This window comes from Talpa occidentalis, unplaced genomic scaffold, assembly GCF_014898055.3.
Source record: "Talpa occidentalis isolate TD23 unplaced genomic scaffold, MPIMG_talOcc4v2.1 talOcc4.11, whole genome shotgun sequence".
NCBI lineage: Eukaryota > Metazoa > Chordata > Mammalia > Eulipotyphla > Talpidae > Talpa > Talpa occidentalis.
The window spans coordinates 11,612,734-11,630,738 of record NW_023601104.1 but is presented as its reverse complement, the minus strand read 5'-3'; the positions used below and the strand labels follow the sequence as shown (position 1 = coordinate 11,630,738).

Sequence of the window (18,005 nt, the reverse complement as noted above, 5' to 3'; positions counted from 1 at the left end):
CCCTTGACCCTCTCCTCACCTGGGATTTCGTTACTGTCTGTCTTTACTGTCTAACTTTGGAGCCCTGACTATGATCCTTGCCTCCCAGGGCACCTAGCAGGGGACTGAGCGGGTTGGGAAGGAGGGCATCGTCACGTCACCCCCTCCCCCGGGGCCTCCATGAGCTATGACTCTGTCCGCTGAAGAGAGAGGGCTTTCCCGAACCAAGCTGGGATAATCCCTGCATCTTCCTCTTGCTGCCCCTATTCCCTGGGCTGACGAGGTGGTTCCAAGCTTCTGGAGGCAATGGATGGCTACCCCCAAGGGCCAGAGCCCCTGCTGGTCCCTGCATTTCCAGCATCTGAAGGGCCCCTTGATACTAGAGTCTTAGGCCTGGACCCCCATTTCTGTGTACCCACCTGAACTCCTCACAGACAATCCCAGCCACTGCCAAAAGGCATCCAGAGGGCGGAGCTCTGAGTCAGAGTATAAATTCCCTGTCTCACCACCCAGCCGCAGAATCACCGCGATGCTCCAGAGGCAGGTGCCCGCCTGGGTCTCCCACAACCTACTGGACCCAGGCCAAGCAGAAGATGGCAGTCCTGTGGCCACTTGCGCCTCGGAGGTGAGGGAGAGGCGCTGGGTGGGTGGCGCCAGGAGAGCTGAAGGCAGAAGACAGGCTCGGGGAGGGCTGGGGCATTGGAAATTCCAGACGCCGGAGCACCTTGGCTCTGGCAGCCCCTTCCAAACCCTGGGGACATGGTCTGGTCCACATGTGGCTGGGGCTCCTAGGTGGATGGCCCAGCTGAGGGTCCCCAAGGGCTTGATAAGGTGCCAAGGAGCTGCTCAGGGCCACGCTAGGGCCAGGCTGGCACCAGGGAGGTAGTACTCATCACAGCCAGGAGTGAACCCCCGCTGGCCCGTGCTAGCAGCGAGCAGGCACTTCCCCCAGGCGCAGCCTGAACCGCCACACCACGGGGCTGTGGCATGGTAGGCCCCGGCATTGCCGGCCTGTCACCCTCAGCCGAGAAGCCACCGACCTGGGTCTGTGGTGAACACTCCGGGGTCCGTTCAGCTCCTCATAGGCTTGTCGGGGGGCCCAGTTCATCGGTCAGTTGCCAGGGCCCTGGACCTGCTCTGCCCCGGCTTTCCCCCACCTCCACCTCCAGTTTACCATAGTCACGCCTGAGGGGGACTGTCAGCAACTTCCTCACCACCCCCCCAGGTGAACAGGAGGAGTGATGGCTTTGGGGCGGGAGATGGAGATGGAGGACCTGTTCAGTTTCCAAGCAGCCAAGGGAAGGGAGGCCCGTGCTGCATGGTGTCCCCGCTGCCTTGGCCAGGAGGGGCATCACCTGTGGGATGCGCCCACGTTTCTCGGAGTCTTTGGGAGGAAGTGGGCTGGAGGGGGCTGTGGTCAGCGCCTGATTGTGCCTCCCCATCTCATTGAGCGTCCTGAGCCTGGACTGGGAGAGGATCTTCTGCACAGGGGACAGAGCTGAGCGGAGGATGAAGCCATTGAGAACTGAGCTTTTGCCCCTCTTGGGTCCTGGAGCGTCCACATGACTCGGAGCTAGGGCTTCTTGTCCTCAGCCCTTACTAGCCTGGATGATAAAAAGGGAAACAATCTGGGGGTGTTGCTCAGTCAAGCTGGGAAGTATTCTAGGGGCCATAAATTCCCAGGGGTCTTTTAGGGAAGGCCCATCCATCCTGGAAACTGTCACCAGGCTAGTATAAGCTCTGACCCAGGTGTTGCAAGGCACTGATAAATACACCCAGCGATCTGGGGAGGCGGAGGTGGCATCACCAACCCGGCCTGCCCCGAGAACCCCTGGGGAGGGGAGTTCCCAGAGTCTCCCTCAGAGCTGTCTCCCCTCTCCAGCACCCTAGACCTAGTGGGATGGTTTGCTTAGTATGGGGAACAGACCCCCACTTCTTAAATACGGTTATCAGACTCTCCCCCAACTCCTGCCCCTTCCTGGGAACACGACCCTGAGAACCCACCTGTAACTATTATTCTGCCTTGTTTGTGGCACCAGCTAGACTCTTGGGGTAGAGGGAACACCCGGACCAGGATGTACCCCTGCCTCTGCTGTTAACAGGTCTAGGGCAGAACTGGAACAAACTTTTAGCCAGTTTGGTTAATTCACGTGAAGCCGGCGCCAGGTGGGGAAGCACGCAGCCCCACGGCCAGGCAGACTTGTGCCTGCATCCTGGCCCTGACGACCTGGCCTTGACGCCCAGTAAGATGCAATTTCTGTAAACTCAGTCTTCTCTGCAAAGCAGGAACAGTAGTGCTTCCCCAGTATGCACTTGGGGGGTTAGATAAGAGCAGATGCAATGCACCAGGGCCTGGTCTCTAGAAAGAGCAATGAAGTGTGTCCCCAACCTCCCCTCAAAGTTAAGGGGTGGGAGAGAGCAAAATTGGATTGCCTAATCACGGATCCTGAGAATCAAGGGGTTACAGCTTTTCCATATGAGCTGGTAGGCTCCCCCTGTTCTGAGCAGGTCGACAGCCTGAGCAGGGGCCCCTCTCCCCTGGCTTCCCAGAAAATTGCTATCCAACCCGTCATCCCTCGCAGTAGCCCCTGTTGTTCAAGTGTCCAGATACGCTGCTGTACTGCTTGCCAAATAGTTCCCGTTTGAGTACCAACCCCTGAGTGCTCCCTGGTCGTGACCCTTCAGTGGACCAAATGCGTAAGAGCCATCCCTGCTCCAGGGCCACAACCCAGTTGGCATGGTGCTCGGTCACACCTCTTAAATATTTCGACTTTCACCTTGATACTCTGCCAGGGCATCTTGTCCTAGGGACGGGCTGGTCCAAGTCCCAAAGTTTTTACTCTCACCACACCGTAAGCTACCCCATAAAATTGGTTTTCGTAATCTCGCCGCATAGTCACAGACCCTGCGATGTTCTCTTGCATCTTCCTGCTGCCTATCAATTACCTCTGGGCCTGTGAAGTTTTGTTCATCTCTAACACCACTCCAGTGGCACAGATGATAGCAGGGACAAAATGTGGACATTCACTGAAACCCAAAGAGGTCATGACAGGCCCGGTTCCTGGAATCATCTGGGCCCGAGACCCGAGTCCCGTGTTGGGCCCAGCATGACCCCGGTGGGCTAATCTCAACCCCCTGCCAGCATCTGACTCCTGACCGGTGGCAAAATATGAGTCCTTTGTAGAATGATTTGAAATTGGCTCTCTCCTGCAAAGAGGCGTGATCTGAGGCTTACAGGTAGACCACAAAGGAGGCCTCTGTGGCCACTAGGAAATGGGATTTTCAAGAACCCTTTGATTCTGGTTCTTTGAAAAAGGGAGAGCTCACACAATGTCAGTAGAAATGCAGCTTAGTCAGAACCCTGCAATTAGAAGGACTGCCAGAGTTTGGAGGTTATTTTTGGGCTTCAGGGGAATTCAGGGTGAAAAGAAGGCTCAAAGAGAAGACCAAGGAAGAAAGACAAGCAGCACGTTTCCTGTGTGCCGAGGGCTGCTGCCGGGGAGTGACAGTTCAGCGGTCACCCCTAACCTGCAGGCTAGTTTTCCATACTGGCAATTATCTGTGGATGCCCGGTGAAGACTAACTCTGCCTCCTCACCAGCTCTGCCCAGGTGGGCAGTGAGCAGCGAGGAGCCCACTACACAGGGGAGGGGATCGCCCAAAGGTCACACACAACCTTATTTCTAGAACCAGAAGAGAAAAGCGTGGGTAGGGTCTTTGGTCCAGGTTGCCAAGCTCCAGCGGGAACGCCGGAGAGCATGTTACTGACTGTGAAGGTACGCAGTCCTTCAGAGTAGCCTCACGGCCGGGATCGCTGCTCCTCTGTGGGACTGTCAGTTTGGCTTTTGTTCTGATTTTGAGGCAGATGTTGGGGAGAGAGGAGGAAGAGATGCGCAAGTTGATTTATATGTCTCTCAGGACGTTAGCAGCCTTCCCAGAGCCCTGGTTCTGTGGTTGCTGGTTAGACTTAAGTCCCCGAAGGGACTGGAAGAGCAAAAACTGGCACAATAACAATGATTGTCTCTCAGTAGTGGACTTTTATACTTTTCTCCAACCTCCATTATTATTTTAAATAGGAAAGAACTGCACCCTCTTAGAAAGATGGAAAGAGATTCCAGCAACATAGAGTGAACGGTGTGGCCTACAAAGGGTCCCATCTCAGAGGCCTCCGTTCACTCAGTTGGCAGTCGTGGGGCAGGAATGAACAGTGAAAAGACACCCTGAGCCTGGGTGAAACTCTCAGGGAGAGGCTTCGTATCCCATGCGTCAACCAGGAAGGGCATCAATCAAAAGGAACAAAACCAGGAAAGGCAGGCACAGTACAGGCAAAGCTATGCCTCTTCCAAGCTGTGCGCGTCAGACCAGCTATGCTGGTCAGACGTCAGCACCCTTGGGCCCCCTAGGAACCAGAGGAGACTTCCAGAGCCCAGAACCTAGAATTGGTAAGAGAAGTCTCCCTGAGTCGTGCAGCCGGAGGCCGGCCAGCCTGACTGCTCTCTCTGCCAAGGCCGCCCCTGTCATGGCCTGAGGAGTGAGTCCACTGTCCTCTCAATCCACAGGAGACTCTGTTTCCATGCCACCTGCTGACAGTGAGGGTTGTGCGTATGAAAAACGTCCGACAGGCTGACATAGGTGAGTATCCTCTCCTCCCTTCCCTCCTTCTCTGCTTAGGAAGAGAGACTATGGCTGGAGAATTGGCCAGGTGGGCGTGTCTGTGTGCACGCTGTGTGTGTGTGTGTGTGTGTGTGTGTTCTACACTCAGGCTATATTTCAGACTTTGGGGTTTATACCATTTTCCAGACCCTTCCCGCTACCTGTAATCTCAGTACCCCTGCAGGCTGCCTGCATCTGAGAGCACTGTTCACCCGTCTCCCTCCCCAGGATCCATTTCCAGGAACACAGGCTTCTCCCACGCTGGGTTCTCCTTGTCTTGCCAAGAATCGGGGGGCTGTTAGTGATGAAGGAGAAGACACTTTTGGGCATCTAGAGCTAGAGTCAGGCCCGTCCCACAGCCCCTCTTCGCAGGACATGGATCCCAAGTTGGGTACTGGGGGCCCATGGCAGTAGCCCCATAGCACCCAGCCCCGCAGTTCAAGTTCATGGATATAGTTTATCACACTGGTGCCATTTATACAGTGTTTTCTTATAACCTTAAGTTCACCTTCATCCCTGCCCTGCTGCACTGTCAGGCCCGAGGGGCCCAGGGAAGCCTCTGGCTTCAGGAGAACATCTATCTTTTGAAATGTGGCATTTCAAGAGATCAGGAGAACCAAAAGTGTTTCTCTATGCTGCCTTCATCTTCCCCCCATGCACAGAGGAGTCTTGGCTCTCAAGGAGAAGAAGGTTTATTTCAATGCTAAGGGGGTGTCCCCACTCACTGGTGACCAAGCAAGAATGGCCCATGGGCCATAATGTTCTCCAGAGCTGTTATATTCCCACTGCCCTTACCCTGGGATTCATCTAGGCTGGAAAGGGCCTCAGAGGGGCAGAGAGCATACCTGGGTACCAAGCGAATGTGTAACAAGGTGAGACTCAAATATATAGAGAGAATAGTAATAGTGATAGTGATGTTATAGAGTAGTAATAGGAGTTGGGATTCTGATCTTGACACTGAAAAATTCAGAAGTAGAAGAGGACAGTGAAAGTCGAGAGTAGCTAAGGAAGTCTGTATTGAGGGCCTGGGGTCTGAGTGGGGCAAGTTGGGAGTGTCTGGTGACCCAGGAGCGCACTTCCAAGGGAGGGAAGGGAGCCACATGCCCTGAGCACCTGTGGTGGGCCAGCGAGGGGGCCAGACCTCCAAACACCATTTCATCGACCGACCCGTGGGTGGGCTGTGAGGCCCCTTTTGTAATTGCAGGTTAGTGATGCCTGAGTGGAAGCAATGTTTCATCCCAGTTCTGGAGAGCTGGGGCAAGCTGGCGAGTGGAAAGCCTGGAAACTCCGGGCAGAGCCGGGGTCCGGACCTAAGTGAAGGGGCACCTGAGTTCCTGAGGAAGGAGTTGCATAATTTCTTGTGGCCTCATAGCCACAAGATTGTACTGGTGTATAGATGGGAGATGCTGATAAACTCGCTAGGAAGCTGATAAACTCGCTAGGAAGGTGATAAACTTGCAAAGAAGCTGTCATTGCAATGCAGGGATGCTTGTGGAACCTTTCTCAGCTACTCCCATTTTCATGTTTTCTGGTTCTAAATTCTGCAGTGAGGCACGTTCAGAATTGCATCTTCTGTAAAGGTGTAGGGCATCAATGTCTCCCTTGTATATTTGGTATCTGTCTTCACACAATATTCTCTGCCACTCTGAGACCTTCCCTAGCCTAGAGGGAGGGCCCTGGAGCCCCAGAAAAAGCAAAGGGATCAGGCAGGATTCAGACCCAGTCCCCTGGAGGGTGAGGTGTCCAGAGCTGATGTCAGTGAGTAGCTCCAGCAAAAGCCCAGTTAGATCTCAGGTCTGCCAAGAGGCCAGCCAGGAGACCCGGGACTTGGAGGGCTTCTCTGGGTCTTCCATTCTGCCAGTGAGTGATCTGAGGAATCTAAAAGTGTCCCCTGGGCCCAGGGTTTGGCCGCCTTTCTTCCTCATGCCATAATGGGTGACTCAGAGTTCACCCCTCTCCCCTCTGGGACAGTTACAGATCCCACATACCCACAGCTACCCCTGCTTCCCTCCGCATGAGGCACGTCTGTCCCAGCCCTGTGGGTTACTCTGGCCACATGTCCTCCTAGCATGCCTCTGCACCTTTGTGCCCAGAACCTTCTGTTGTCCAGCACCCTTTCTTCTGTCTTCTTCCTGCCACATACATCAGCTGTCACTAAGGATCCCCATAAGGGGTGGAGAAGTTGGAGGAGGCTTGGAGTGTGAGGAAGCAGGCAGCCAGAAAAACAGCTAGGGTCTGTCTCCACTGCCCTCCTCTTCCCCTTCCCCATACTCCCCTCCACCACAAAGGCTGCCTTTGGGGGTTTTCAGTCTTCTTTGAGAACCCCTTATCTATATTTTGCTCATTTCCACTGAGGGTCAGGGTGGAGGGCAGACATGGTGTTTAAGGGTGCCAACCTGGTTCGTGTTGGTTCTGGACTCCACGGATGTCGCAAGGCAGGGTCCCTTTGCTGCCCTGTCTGGGTTGGATTTGAGACTATCCTGATGTTTTTCAGATCCTGGGTTGGTCTCACCCCAAATTGTTTCCTTGTAGCTTGGATCAAAAATAATAATAATATAAAATAAAATAATCTGTGCCTGAGTTACCCAAGCTTTCAAAGAACCTGAGGTGTGTGCCACCCAGCCATGGCCAGGACTAGGGGAAAGCAGAGCCCCAAAATCTTCCAACTTTCCCTCTTGGGAAAATAAAATTAAAGGTGTCTCCAGAGGTATTAGGGAGATTGAGTCATCCTGGCTACCCATATGCCAGGAAAAGAGGCATGTCATTCGGATGATCCAGCATGCTGTCACTCCTTGAGGAACAAGTATCAGAACCTCTCTCTGCCTAGGAAATGCCCTGCAGTCCCTGGAAACCTCAGAATTGGGTCATCGGGCATAACCATTCTCCGCTGCTAACACAGTGGTCACTGCCCATACAGTCAGCAAGTGATTCCTGCCCAAATTGTCAGCTGGGCCCCTGACCAGTCTTCCTCCATCACACGCCCTGCCCAGGAACAACCCCCCCAGCACGCCCTCCTCGGGCTGCACTCTCCTTTTTCCAACTTTGTGAGGGAGGAGGCAGGAAGAGCTCTCTGCAAAAGAACTGAAAAACAAATGAATGCTTGAAATGTGGGCGTCTGATCGCACCTCTCTCTTCCAGGAATATTTTTATCATAACTACAGATCTAAGCCTTAGGCCAAGAACACTGAGATTTTATTTAATGGGTTTAATAGGAGAATTTCAGGCCTGGGATGATGACAGGAAAGGAATTTTAGAGGGAAGGGGCCCTGGCAGGGCCCATCAATCAAGCTAAGCAAATGGGCGTAGAGGTGGTGGGGTCCCTGCCTGCCAACTCCCAGTGTACAGGAGGCAGACCTGAGGAGAATGTTCGAGGCCTGAGGGAAGCTCAGGGGAGGCTTCCAGAGGAGTTCCAGGCCAGTCAGGGGACAGGAAAGGTAAAGGGTAAGAGAAGGGTGTTCTGGGCAAGACAGCATGGCACCTTCTGAGCCCTGCAAGTGACTGTTTGGCAGGAGTGTGTGTGTGTGTGTGTGCGCGCGTGTGTGTGTGTGTGTGTGTGTGTGTTTGGGTCAGGCCAGGGAATGGGGTGATAGGGATAGAAAGATGAGGCTAAGAGATAGGCAGGGGCAGCCGTGTTGAGTTGTTGGAACTCCTTCCTGAGGGCAGATGGGAACCATTGAAGGTTCTCAATCTGGGTGGTAACGTGGCTGAAATCTCTGATTTCTCTTGAGAGAAAGAGTAGAGCAAGGCAAGAAAGGGAGCCCGGTTGGGGAGGGTCAGTGGAGATCCTGGGGGCCTGCCCAAGGGAGTGGCAGTGCTGATAGGACACAGGCTCAAGAAGTCAAAGGAGCTACACGGGTTCCAAGTGAGAGTCGAGGACAATACTTGGTGTCTGGCCTGGACACCTGAGCCAGGGCTGAGGTTGGGCATTGAGGGTGTGGGTGGAGCTGATGAGGTCATCATTTCCTTTTGATTCTGTTGGGTTTTATTCTTTCTTTGTGTCTGTGTTAAGTGATAATTACGGCATCTAAAAGACAGTATGTCATCTTACCTGTATTCAGTGGAAGGAGGCCCTTGAATTCCAATTCAGTGAATGTTCAGACCTCAAAAATTAACCCAAGATTGGGGATGAAGTCAGAAACTAGGGACACTTGTGATGCAAACGATGGGAATTAATTTTGAGAAAGCACCCAGTGTGGCAAAATATAGGACTTAAGGGTCCAGCAAACCCTAGTTCCACTGTCACAGGATATTATTAGTAATAATTATGATCTAGTTTGGACCATCGCGGAACTCCTATCACCACACCAGCTCTACCATCTGAAGGACCCTCTGATCCTGTAAACTGTACCGACTTTTCCCATTTTCTGTGTATCTGGTGTGTGCCCTGGGAATGACCCCAGTAGATTGTCAGAAGAGTGAAAAGTGTGACCATGGCACCTCATCTCCCCTCCTTCCAGGTAGAATGGAAGGAGGGAGGTGGTCTGGGCTGCTAGCTTTCTCTCCATGCCTCTGGTGCTTCAACCAGAAGGCCTAGGAGGCCTTCCTCTACTTTAAGAGGGCCCGTTGAGATCAAAGCCTGCATCCCTTCCCCAGAATACATCCTGCACCCTCCCACGACTTATTCATTTCAGATGAAAAAGTCAGTGGCCTCAAATGTGAGATTTTTGGGGCTCACATGTCTTATTCTGGAATAATAAGTGTAGGCATGAAGAGCTGGGCCAGTAGGTTATAAGCAGATAGTGGTCACCCTGCTCCTGAATAGCTTGTCTATGGCTCACTCACAGCAGACTGTGTTCCTGCTAATCTTTGCTTCTCCACAACGCAGAGGAAGAGTTGGGTCCCGCTTTGGTTTCCCTGGTGCCTTGGGAAAAGGCAAAGGTAAACCTGACCCTGTGGGGCTTGTCCTCCATTTCTGCCCCCACCAGAGGGAGAACTGTGTGGCCATAGCTTGTCCCAGACCAGTGGGTATTTGCTTGGAGAATAGGGTGCTTGTGATAAGAACTTCAGGCTGGGGGGCCTCCCTGGTGGCGCAGGTGGTTGAGCGCAGCGCTGTTAAACTGTCCGCAGCCTCTGCAGTGCTGGTTCGATCCCTGCCAGCCTCAAAGCAACCTGCATGGTGAGCAGATCTCTCCTGTCTCGCCGGCTTCTCCCCTCAGCAGTTTATTTTGGTCAGTCTGCCTGTTCTGTTCCCTGCTCAGTCTCTGGTGAATCCTCTCACCCTTGCGCATCTGGCCTGTGCCCCGGCTCTTATATAAATAAAAAATCTTTAAAAAAAAAAAAAAGAAAAGAAAAGAACCTCAGGCCATCTGTGTCTGTAAGAATGGGCAGTGGGACCTGGCTCCCCCGCTGTGAAACCTCTAGCCTGCTATGGTATGTGGCCTTTTGGGGGTTCTTGGACAAAGGTCTCTGAAGAGTCACCCATGAGTCAAGTGTGGTCCTGAAGCTAGGACAAGGCCTCACTCTGGAAGTGACTTGCCTGAAGTTCCTTCTGATTCTTCCGTACTCTCTCCACTCTGGACTCTGTTGGTTCCTCTCCCAACCCTCCTACCCTTGTCTTCCTTGCACAGTGAGCCAGCCAGACTGCTTTGTGAGCCTTTGGTTGCCCACTGCCTCTCATGAGAGGCTGAGGACTCGGACCATCTCCAACTGCCCAAACCCAGAGTGGAATGAAACCTTCAACTTCCAGATCCAGACCCAAGTGAAGGTGAGCTGTGGAAGGCCACGCCTGTCCATTTCCCTCCTTGCTCTCTTGTCCTTTTCTCTGCTTACGTGTCCTTCTGCCTACTTGTCTTTCTTCCTGCATGCTTACTATTCTCCTGTGGACCTGGTTCCCACTCACTCCCTCCTTTCTTTTCGCCTGCCTCGTGCTTGTCCCTTCATGCCTGTTTATCTTTCCACCTTCTTTCCTATCTCTTTCTTGTCCTTCTTGTCCTTCTACCTAGTTGTTGGAAGTAGGTATCCCTGCCCTAAAACAGAGCATGTTTCCAGAACCTTCCAGAACATTCTCTAAGCAGGAGAATATATACAGGGGAAGAGCCATTCTATTCACTAGATCCAAGGACAGTCTAATCCCAGCCAGAGGGTTTTACTTAAACCCTTTCAGATGCTTTATTATTCCTAATTCCTTGGGTGTGTGTTATTTTGCATGTTGAGTTGTTTTATGATGTTGGTTGTCTTGGATGCATGGTGACTCTAAGTCAAGACACCTCCTGAGGGAGAATTCTCCATTGAGCATCCTGAGTAATGACCCTCAACAGAGTGCTCTTAAGATAAACATGTCCTCCTCATAATCCTCATTCCCAGTCTTGGAGTACTTGAGGCATGGCAGCTCCATGCAGGTTACTGCTTTCATATTTTAGGGGTACCTCTTCATTTCTGATTCATAAGTCCATTTTTGTTTTCAAGAGGGGATTTATTATATTTATTGTTTTGAAACTATCTTTTCTTTTTTTTTTTTTTTTAAAGATTTATTGATTGATTGATTGATTTATACATACATTCATACAAGCACTGGATACAGTCAGAAGCGTGGGAGGGTGAAAGAATTCACCAGAGCCAGAGTGGGGAGCAGAGCAAGCAGAAGGACCTAAGTACACTGCTGAGGGGAGCAGAGGGTGGCAGGAGAGGTCTGCGCGCCATGTGGGACCCTCCTCCGGTGGCCAGGGAGCAGCCGGGGATCGAACCGGTGCTGCAGAGACTGCGGGCAGCTTCGCAACCCAGCGCTCAACCGCTGTGCCACGGGGGAGGCCCTGAAACTATCTTTTCTGTCATATATATGGTTGTGAGGAGAGAGGGATTTCAGTGTGGACTTGTCTGCCATTTTTAAAACAGAATTTTAAAACAGAATTTTAAAACCCCCGTGGGGCTGCTGGGTTGGTTCTGGGATACACATGGGTTTCTAGTAACTATAAGGTCAACAGATCTCATTTAGTTAGGAACACCCAGAACCATCTCATGTCCATTAGATGGGGACCAAAGAGACAAACCCAACCATAACCACATCTCCCAAGGTCCTTGGAACTAGAGGCCTCAGATGCTAATCCATGTAACCAGAGACCACTGACATGGTAGCTGCTCTGTTCTTGTTCAGCCCACATGACATGGTAGCTGCTCTGTTCTTGACATGAGACCTCATAAGGGACTGAGGAGCCAAAGGGTAGAGTTCAAACACCTCACCCCAACCCAATCAAGTAGCAGAACCCCTGTAACCTTTGCCATGTCACTCCCTTGGAGTGTTAAGATGTTAGTTTCCCTGAACTGAGTTTTTCAGCACCAAATGGGCTGCCTTCAGTGCCCAGGGCCCTGACTCTGGACACAATCTGTCCCCAAGTAAAATGAAACCTCTCACACATTACAGGCCCCTGCCAAGCTTGAAAATGGCAAAATTCTCCAACAGCAGAGTCAAAACAGAGGGACGGGAACACTTCAGAGAGCTGGAAAGGAAGGAATAGACACTTTCCTCCCTTAATTCATCCCCCTACAGATGTCTCTCACGCCTGAGCGGGACTTCTGTGCTGGGCCCCATCCCTTAGACCTACCGCCTCCCTAGGACTGATGTCAGGCTCCTTATCCTGGAACAGGTTAATGTAACCACATAACCAGGCTTGTACCCTCCCTTCACCCCCAGAACGTGCTAGAGCTGAGCGTCTGCGATGAAGACACAGTGACGCCAGATGACCATCTCTTGACGGTGCTCTATGACCTCACCAAGCTCTGCTTCCGAAAGAAAACCTACATGAAGTTCCCACTGAACCCCGAGGTGGGTGTGCTTGCCAGGCCTTCTGCCTCCTACCTCAGGAGGGGGAGAATTTTCTTCCTATGATGTCAGTCCACGGGCTCCTCCCCCTGCAGCCAGCTCAGGAAAAGATAGCGCTGCTCGTTCAGGCCCCTCCGCCATGACTTACTAGCTGGTGACCTGTGGCAATTCTTCAGAGTTCTTTTCTCTACAATGGGCAATAGTAATACCTACTGTGCGGGGTTGCTGTGAGTGGGGAAATTAATTAAGGCACCTAGCACTGGTCATGGTACAAAATGGAGATGTAGTCACTGTTGGCTTCCATTTCCCCCCCAGATGGGTAGGTGCAGGGGACAGAGGGCAGATAAGTGTAAAGGAGGGCAAATCTGAAAATAGAGGAAGTCACAGCTGGAAAGGACCAGAATGTTACCGAGTCAATCATTCCATCGATACTTGAAAGCTGAGTCTGGGCCGGGCATTGTTCCAGCGCGGGGACTTGGCAGGGAGCAGGCAGCCCTGTCCTTGCCTCGCTTACCTGGTGGCAGGGAAATTAAAGTCCAGTGAGCTCAGAACTTCCTGCTGCTACACAGCAAGAGGTGTGAAGGGATGGAGGAGGGAAGGGACCCTCAACTGTCCTTGCCCCAGGCACTCTGCCCCTCCGGAAGGCAGGAGAACCATGGGCAGTTGGAAGATTAAAGGAAGTGTCTGGGCCAGAGGGATTCGCATGCAGGGCTGGGGGCACAATTCCATACCCTGAGCACCCCCCGTTGATGTTCCTGGGGATGTTCAGTGACGTTCCTGGTGCTAAGGAAGTGGGCACAGAGAGAAGCAGAGCAGGTAATAGAGCCAGGACAGCTACCCCCACTCCATGAAGCAGGACGCACCGTGCGCAGGGCCTCCTGGGGCACAGGGGTGCTGGTCTGCAGAGAGGTACAGAAGCAGCTCACAGTACCTTCCCCCCCTCCCTCAGGGCATGGAAGAACTGGAGGTGGAGTTCCTGCTGGAGGAGAGGTGAGCATCCCCCCACCCCCCCACCACAAGTTCCTGCCCCTCAGCAGCTTCTAGGCACATGCACCGAGAGCTTGTCTGCCTTGTTGCTGTCCTCCCCAATTCCACTCTCACCTCTGCCGCTCCTCACTGCACATCACCTCCGCTTGGGTGGAAGCTGTCAGTACCTGAGCTCCACCCCCTTCTACTGCCAACATATTGCATTAAAGACTTAATGCTTTAGCAGACTGCCTGCCTCAGCTCCCCTGCATTCCTGAGAGCAGTGTCTGGGAAGAATTTCTACCACCATGCAACGGTGCTTATTGAGACCAGGCCGAGAAAGAGGTCAGGACCAAGGGGTCCTGCTCCTTCACCCTGACCTGTTTGAACAAACTCTACCAAGCCCTGGCCTGAGGCAGAGCCTGTGCCCCTCTGCACCCAACTCTGGAACCAAGTCAGAGGAGGCCCCACCCCATTACATGAGGTTATTTCATACAATTTTCAATTAAGCGTATGACCTAGAATCCTGAAGTTGTGACAATTGTGGGAACTGGAGCAGAATTGGGTCAGAGAGCTGGAGTGTGGTCAGAGAAGAGGGCAAAGAAAGGAGGGAAAACCTGCCTGTGGGGACAAGCCCCCAGCATGCAGTGTGCTTGTGACTCGGGAAGAAAGGAGCATTTAGGGGGCATGGCTTTAGACTGCTTGTGCTTGTGACTGGCAGCCAGCTCCTGTCCTCTCCTTCCCCTTGGTAGCGCTGAGCACCCTGGGTGACACGCAAGAGCTAGAACAGGAGGACTTGGAAATGTCACTCGGAGTCATCTGCCTGGGGCCTCTTAGAAATATTTGGGGTGCCTTGTTGAAATCAACTTTAACAAATTGAAATAAAGTTTATTGGTTCCACATTGAAAAAAATTCTGGGTTTTGGTTTGATAGGACTTTTTTTTTTAAAGGACTTTTTTTTTTAAAGATTTATTTATTTATTTATTTATGCATACAAAAGCTGGGGTGTAGGCCAGAAGTCTGGGGGTTGAGAGGATTCACCAGAGACAGAGTGGGGAGCAGGACAGGTGGATCTACTGCAATACACTGCTGAGGGGAGCAGCGGGCAAAACAGGAAAGGTCTGCTGGGCCATACGGGTAGCTCCCTGGCTGGGGATCGAACTCATGCCACAGTGGTGCGGATAGCTTCATAGTGCTGCGACTTAACCCCTTGCGCCACCAGGGAGGCCTCTTGATAGAACTTTTAGGGAAAACAGATTCCTTGGCTGAATTAGAAAAATGACTTGCAAAATGAAATATGTCAAAATCTGTGCTAAGAATTGATCTGAAGACACAGCCATCGCGGTCTTAATTTTGGTGGGGGAGGCTGTGGGCTCCCCTGGCTAATTGTAATCTTGGAGGCTCACATTCTTGGCTTCATAACACAAGGACATTACATATTCACCAGACCCCTCTCTGGCCCGGTCAGAACTATTTGTTCAGAGCATAAATTAAATAAACAGGAAAGGAGAAGCGGTAGTTTTGTTAGCAGAACAGTTTATACATGCTCGAGGTAGATGGGCTCTGGCCTTTCATGTGACCTATCTATCCTCGTAACTCCAGGCAGTTGCATCTGATTGGACATAAAGAACAGTTGTCCTCTTAAGGGAAAAAGGGAACTCTTCCTACTCCTTCTAGCATACGCATCTTCTTTCTTCCTCCCGGATGTGCTACTTAAAAATGTTTACCAGTTTTCTCTTTGAAAATCTCTACCTCTAAAGTTTCCTGAGCCAATAATTTTCTTAAAGACCAAGAAGGCTCTGCCATTTCACTACCGACACTATTTAGGCTCTTTGCCCCCTCGTGAGACATCGATCAAGATGACATGACTGACCAGGTTTCCCATTTTGTTTTTCAGTCCCTCTGCACCTGAGGCCCTCATCACCAATGGCGTGCTGGTGGTAAGGACCCTTCCAGGCTCTTGTACCCCAGAGGCCGCAAGTGGCTGCTGCTCTCGGGGGAACAGACTGGGAGAAAGCAGACTGGGGCCCTTGTGCTGGAGCCCCCTAGGAGTAGACTAACTGCAATCAACCAGAGTGGGTGTAGATGGGGCGGGGGCAGCACCTGGGCTCTGCTCGTGGGGAGAAAGTAGGTGGGACATTACCCTGGTCTGGCATCCCACACCCAGCCCACAGCCGTGGCCCCTCCTCTTTGGACCCTCCTGATCCCCCACTAGGAGGCAGCCTCTTGCCAGAATCAGTCTCTGTCCCATTTTCCTCCAATTCCAATCTCTCTATAAATACAGTTCAATATTAGAAAGATTTTCATAATTCAGCTGTTGGCACAGCCATTTCGTGCATTCATTTAGATGCATCTAAAACTACAGGATTTAAGGTGATGCCCCCACCCCCCCATCAGTCTTTGGGAGTTTGCAGTAAAGGAATGTCACTCCCCTCTGCTTCTTAGAAGGCTGTTTTGTTGGCAGTTATTGTCAAAAGCCAAGTGGAAGTTGCCCTCTTTTGGTTTTGGATGAACCCACTGAGGTTCCATCCCTGCCCTGGGGCTGAGAGCACAACTCCTAGTAGGCAGTGGCCGCACAGCCTAGATTTTTCAGGATGGTTTCATTCTCAAATACTCCCTCTCAGAATGATGTCTTGATTGGGTTCAGCAAACAGTCTCCACACCCAGCTCCCCCAGACAGCCTGAATATGTCCCCTTGTTCATCACCCCTCCCTCTGGCCTGGTAGGCGAGGGAATGGCTGGTGCTCGAATGCCCTTTCCTTTCTCTGTTTCAGTCTCGACAAGTCTCCTGCCTGGAGGTTCATGCAGAATCCAGGAGGCACAAGAAACATGGGAAAAGTGAGTTGGGTTTTTTTTGTTTTTTGTTTTTTTTTTTTGAAGATTTATTTATTTATTTATACAAGCACTGGGTACAGTCAGAAGCGCGGGAGGGTGAGAGAATTCACCAGAGCCAGAGCGGGGAGCAGAGCAGGCAGAAGGACCGAAGTACACTGCTGAGGGGAGCAGCGGGCTGCAGGAGAGGTCTGCGCACCATGCGGGACCCTCCTCAGGTGCCGGGGATCGAACCGGTACTGCAGAGGCTGCGGGCAGCTTCGCAGCCCCACGCTCAACTGCTGCACCACCAAGGGAGGCCCAAAAAGTGAGTTTTTTAATGCCTCCACCTGTGGGGCACGGGCAGTGATGCTTCCAACCCCATCAGCACCAGAGTCAGCCTCCCCATGGCCCTGGGCTCAGTCAAGGAGCCAAAACTCGAAATTCGTTGGGGTCACCTAACCGTCAGCGGTGGTGAGCCCCTGTCCTCCCCACTGCTCTGTAAAGGGCACACACATGACCCTTTGTGCTTCGGAGGCTTGACAAGCCCACTCCACCCACACTTACCTGTGCCACACCCCTGGCAGACCGGGGCTCCCCAGGACCCATGCGGTGGTCAGCACCAGGGACGAGCAGGAGCTGAAAGTGCCCAGGGCCCCTCTCGCTGACCCCCTTCCTCTAGTCAGATGACAATTCCTGGAGAGCCCTAGTGTCTTATCATTGGGGGGCCAAGCTCTCCAGATCACTACCCCTCCCCGTCCCACCCATGCAGGCCCCCAGCCCTGTCCAGGGAGGACAGCAGCACCCCCCACAGGCATGGGGGTGGGAGGCGAGAAGAGGCCCCTCCCCAGAGGCAGCATGGTGCGGGCCTGCTTCCAGTGTGCAGGAGGTTGACTTTGGGGTCCCTCCTGGAAAAGCAGAACCTAGGAGGACTGGTCCAGAGGACTCAGAATCTCTGAGGGCTTTCTGGAGACCTCATTTGTCAGCATCACAAAGCCTTGTTAAAAGGTAGATTTCTGGGCACGCCCTGCCCTAGAGATTGAGACTCTCTGGGGCATTTTAACCAGTCACCTGGGTGGTTCTGTCCTGGGTACCTCCAACTAGGCTTTTTACAGACCACACTGGGTGCGGGGGAGTGAGAGGCTTCTGGGGGGGGGAGGGTCTCAGCCTTTTGTCGTCTTTTCCAGTGAAGGATCTCCTGGTGACGGTGAAGGAGTCTTTTGAGCACACCCAGCGCGTCTCGCACTGCCCAAACCCTGCCTGCTTCCACTACCCCAAGTATTTCCAGCCCCAGATGCACGTGGAGATGCCCAAGCAGCAATGGAGCTGTGGGGTACAAGGCAGTGGCTGCAGGGTGGCATAGGGCCCTGGGGCAAGCGGGTTGCCAGAGGAGACCCTCACCCCCTCTCACAGAACCCCCCCATCCTTCCAGCTTTGCTGCTGTGCGCACAAGAATGACCCTGTCTGCCAGCCCCTCGATTGCCTCCCTGAGGGCCAGGCAGTGACCTTGCCTGTGGTAAGGGCCTGGATCTAGAAAGGGGCCCCTGCTCAGCTTAGCCTGCAACTCCTGTGGCAGGAGTTAATGGCTGGGGGTTGGGGGAGGCATGTCTCAGGCAGAATAGAGGAGTCCTGTGGGGTAGGAGAATGCTGAGCTACAGAGTGGAGCCAAAGCAAATGAGCTGAGGCTGAGCTGAGGATGGTGGGGAGCTTCCAGAAGAGGGGGTGGGGCTAGAACATGTGGGACCACTCAGCTCCAAGTTGTCAGTCCCTGAATTTCTCATCTTTCTTTCCCAGAATGAGAACTGTGAAGTACAGATGACGTCTACACCCTGGTAAAGTAG

General features: G+C 52.7%; 1 protein-coding gene across 1 annotated transcript in view; it reads left to right on the top strand.

The window, feature by feature from the left end:
- Nucleotides 1-508: 508 nt before the first annotated feature.
- The window catches only part of PLA2G4E (phospholipase A2 group IVE), a 33,242-nt gene continuing 15,745 nt past the window's right edge, over nucleotides 509-18,005 (top strand). The window contains exons 1-10 of the mRNA XM_037504143.2: nucleotides 509-604; nucleotides 4,538-4,610; nucleotides 10,199-10,335; nucleotides 12,259-12,390; nucleotides 13,337-13,377; nucleotides 15,251-15,293; nucleotides 16,128-16,191; nucleotides 17,352-17,497; nucleotides 17,597-17,680; nucleotides 17,959-17,996. Of these exons, the coding sequence (XP_037360040.1) occupies nucleotides 509-604; nucleotides 4,538-4,610; nucleotides 10,199-10,335; nucleotides 12,259-12,390; nucleotides 13,337-13,377; nucleotides 15,251-15,293; nucleotides 16,128-16,191; nucleotides 17,352-17,497; nucleotides 17,597-17,680; nucleotides 17,959-17,996 (854 nt within the window). The remainder of the gene's footprint in view (nucleotides 605-4,537; nucleotides 4,611-10,198; nucleotides 10,336-12,258; nucleotides 12,391-13,336; nucleotides 13,378-15,250; nucleotides 15,294-16,127; nucleotides 16,192-17,351; nucleotides 17,498-17,596; nucleotides 17,681-17,958; nucleotides 17,997-18,005) is intronic.